Source organism: Azolla caroliniana, unplaced genomic scaffold, assembly GCF_043228905.1.
Source record: "Azolla caroliniana isolate FFs.n. ecotype wild unplaced genomic scaffold, voAzoCaro1.0.p SCAF_1386, whole genome shotgun sequence".
Taxonomy (NCBI): Eukaryota; Viridiplantae; Streptophyta; class Polypodiopsida; order Salviniales; family Salviniaceae; genus Azolla; species Azolla caroliniana.
Genome location: NW_028231821.1, coordinates 1 through 3961, shown reverse-complemented (window position 1 = coordinate 3961; position 3961 = coordinate 1). Strand labels below are relative to the sequence as shown.

Here is a 3961-nt window from a genome sequence, read left to right as displayed (position 1 = left end):
GAGATGTTAGTAAAGTTGGGAGAGAGAAAAGATACAGTCGTAGCTTTAATAGACCATGGGTACAAGATCAACCGTATATCGACTGAGGTCTACAAAAAGGAAGATGGCCCATAAATACGAATCATGGGTGGAAGATCCATGCGGCAACGAAATCTACCGAAGACCTCTATGGTGCATGTCCTAATATCCCCATGATGATTGGCAACGTCGAGATAGATCAACATTTTTTTGTTCAAGATTCAACATCCCATCCTATCATTCTTGGGAAATTCTACATAATATCATCCCGTATGGAAACCAAAGTGTTCGATAATGGTGCGGCATTTTCTCGAATAAGGAGTCTTGATGGGAAGAAGGCCGTACAGTTCTTGACTATACGTGCCAATCATGAAAGGAATCGGGAAAGTCTCGGAGAAGATGCTTCAGGTTGCAAGCGGAGTGTGAATAGTCCAAAGAAGTGTATGCCCCAAGAAGAAAGAAAAGTTCAAATTTGCAAAAGGAGGGTTGTACGTAGCCCCTAATGGAGTGTGCAAAATCAACACGTTTGACAAAGAAGAGAAGTCTCCGATGCAAAGCTTCAAGGAAGCTTTACGAGAAGAACAAATATTGGAAAGTGATGAAAGCATCGAATGGGTTATGGAGGAAGCCTCATTTAACAACACCATTGGAGGAATGGAGAATTTCGTGAACTTGGGCCCTCGTAGCTAGCGATCAATTCAGATAAACTCCATCGAGATGTATGTCGCCATTGACGAGTATAATCAAAGTATCATGGCAGAGAATGTCGAAGCTAATACGAAATACAAAACAGTGGACAAGAAAGTAAAGCATGTTGCTATTCCACTATTTGAGGATAGTTGTCAAAGGATGAATGAAGTTGCACAAGATCCAAGCCTATGGGATCCGAGAGGAATCAGACATGCCTTCAGTAAAGAGACAAGAGAAAAGTTTTGTGCCGAGAAAGATGATTTTTTGTTGCTAGAAGAGGAAGTCGCATTTCGGGAAATGCTCAAAAGACATGGGAAAGCATTTGCATTCCATCCAAATGAAATAGGATGCACCAATCCAAGGATGATAAAACCGATTATGGTATTCACAATACCACATGTGTCGTGGAACTTGAAGCCAATACCAGTCCCAAGAGCGAACATTCCAAAATTAATCAAGCTCTTGAAAGAGAAGGTTGAGATGGGAATTCTGGAGCCATCAAATGCCCCTTACTCGAATAACTGGTTCACGGTACCAAAGAAGAATGGAACCTTAAGGTTTATACAAGATCTTCAACCAGTGAATAAAGTTACGATCCGCAATGCTAGGATTGGTCTAAGTATCAATGAGTTTGCAGAAGCATTTAACACCAGGACATTTGAAACAGGTAATATGTCCCATTTTGAGAACTGTCCATCAAAAAATGACACAAATTAGGGTGATTCACAATAAGGGGTGTTGCATGCGTAAAGGAATTTTAAAAATGACCCAAAAATATATTGATTTTTAACATGTACAGAAATTTAGGTGTTCAAAAAAATGCCTAAATAATGGACATGCCAAACTTACAAATGAATGTCCAAAATGACTAACCCCAATATTTACAGAAATTCTGAATCCAAATCTTGATGTGCAATACAATATTTATCGTTAACGTATCAGGACAATCATTTTTCAAGTTTATGTCATCATCTTCATACCCATTAGATGAACTAGTATGAGTTTATGAGGTCTCATCCTCATCATCAATGGCAACTAATGCATTGTGTTGATCCAATTGCAATCCAACCTCATCGAGTTTATGAGCCATGCTTCTTCTTTGTCTTTGTGTTGTGTCTGAAGCCACATTCCAGATCCTCTTTTAGTATCTTCATTGTGGTCTGTCACAGATAACTTGTTTTGGTCAAAGATAAGTCATACACTAATATATAAACATTATCCAATGTAAGAGTAGATGTGCTTGATGCATCTTTCCTCCTCACTTTTTGGTTATGATATTTCATTATGTACTTTCCATTTACAAGATTAGATTATGTGAGAGAAGCTTTCTACCAAAATCATTAGAATCTAAAAAATGTCTTAAAGATGTTTTCCATTTTTCTTAGATTCTCATAGTAAGCCTTTGATGTCGTACAGAAATCTGATTCATTCCATCTAGATTTGATGCAACATGTCGAATTTTAATCTATACATCTAGAATTGGATATAATGCATCAGATTCCTGTAAGTCTTGGAATTTTTTAAAAATTTCCATTAAAAAAATACTCTTGCATTTTAATGCATTGCATTGAATTCTAGCTACATCGACTAAAATATGATACATTGCATGGATTTCCCGAAAATACATAAATAAATACAAATTGAAAAAATAAAACATTTTCCCATAAATAAATAAATAAACATTTTTTATTTTACTCGTAAATAAATAAATAAAAATTGACAAATTAGATTTCAATGGAAATCCAATTCCGTGCATCGGATTCAATTGAAAATCCAATTTCTCTTATTTTTTTGAAAATTTTCTTATTTTTTGAATTGTTTTTGAATTTGTTTTTATTTTTCCCATAAAAAAATAAATAAAAATTGAAAAAATGGATTTTCAACGGAAATCCGATGCACTGCATCGGATTTTGGTTGAAAGTCCACTTTTACGTATTTTTTTCCAAATTTCCTTTATTTTATTTTATTTTTTTGAATTTTTTCTATAAAAAATAAATAAATATTGAAAAAACAGATTTTCAATGGAAATCCGATGCACTACATCGGATTTCCATAGAAAATCCACTTTTTGTTTGTTTATTTTGTTTGTCTATTTTCTCATAAATAACTATATAGAAATTGAAAAAATGAATTTTCAAAGGAAATCCGATGCATTGCATCGGATATCTATTGAAAGTCCACTTTTTGCTATTTGTTACCAAATTTTCATATTTTAAAATATTTTTTTGTATTTTTTAAATTTTTTCTCATTTTTTCCCATAAATAAATAAAAAAAAATTGCAAAAAATGGGTTTTCAACAGAAATCCGATGCACTACATCGGATTTCTATTGAAAATCCATTTTGTCTTATTTGTTTCCAATTTTTCAGATATTTTGAATTTGTTTTTGTATTTGTTTTGAATTGTTTTTGTTTTTATCATAAATAAATATATAGGAATTGAAAAAAATGGATTTTCAACGGAAATCTGATGCACTGCATCGGATTTCCATTGAAAGTCCACTTTTTCTTGTTTGTTTAAAAATTTTCTCTAAAAAAGTGTTAAAAATAAACAAATTGTGATTTTCTCCATTTAAAATGATGTGTTTTCAACGGGAATCCGATGCACTGCATCGGATTCCCGTTGAAAACAAATCATTTTCAACAGGATTTTCAATGGAAATTGGAAGTATGCCAAGGCATTGTCCCACAGGCGTGCCATGTGTTGTTTGCCGTAAGAGGACACACGTAAATAACTCATGATAAAGAAGCGTATTAATTATAATAGAAGCGTTGAAGTAACGCGTTTAATGGTTCTGGCGGGAAGCGTAACCGACTAGGCCCTGTGTATATAAAGGGCATATGAACATTATAAAGAGCTAGCACAATACTAAGCACAATCGTTTAATATAGTTTTGGTCTTCTCTAAGTTCTGTCTCTTATCTCTTGTCTCTTCTCTGTTGTCTCTGTGTGACTGTATCAACGTAAGTGTGTAAGGTGAATACAAGTTGCGTGGTTACGCACACTAGGAGCTCGGTTGTAGCCGTCTCAAGTGTTACGCCGTTAGTAAACACATTGTCGTGAAAATATGATGAGGATACATGAATTTGACGCAAGACCTCAGGGCCTCCAAACAGAGGATATTAGATTCGTGCGTTTATACTTTTAACAATTAATGGGAATGAGAAAATTTAGTAATTTTTCATTAGCAAAGGGAAAGAAAATTCCAATATGTCCCAAGATTGGGATTCAGAAGTTTTAGGTTTACTGAGATT

General features: G+C 34.1%; 1 protein-coding gene across 1 annotated transcript; it reads left to right on the top strand.

Annotated features, from left to right (window-relative positions):
* Positions 1-735: 735 nt before the first annotated feature.
* On the top strand, positions 736-1375 carry LOC147847190 (uncharacterized; the record flags this gene model as incomplete). Its single annotated transcript, XM_087339465.1, has 1 exon — positions 736-1375. A coding segment is annotated over exon 1 (640 nt), but the record flags the coding sequence as incomplete, so codon positions are not given.
* Positions 1376-3961: the final 2586 nt, after the last annotated feature.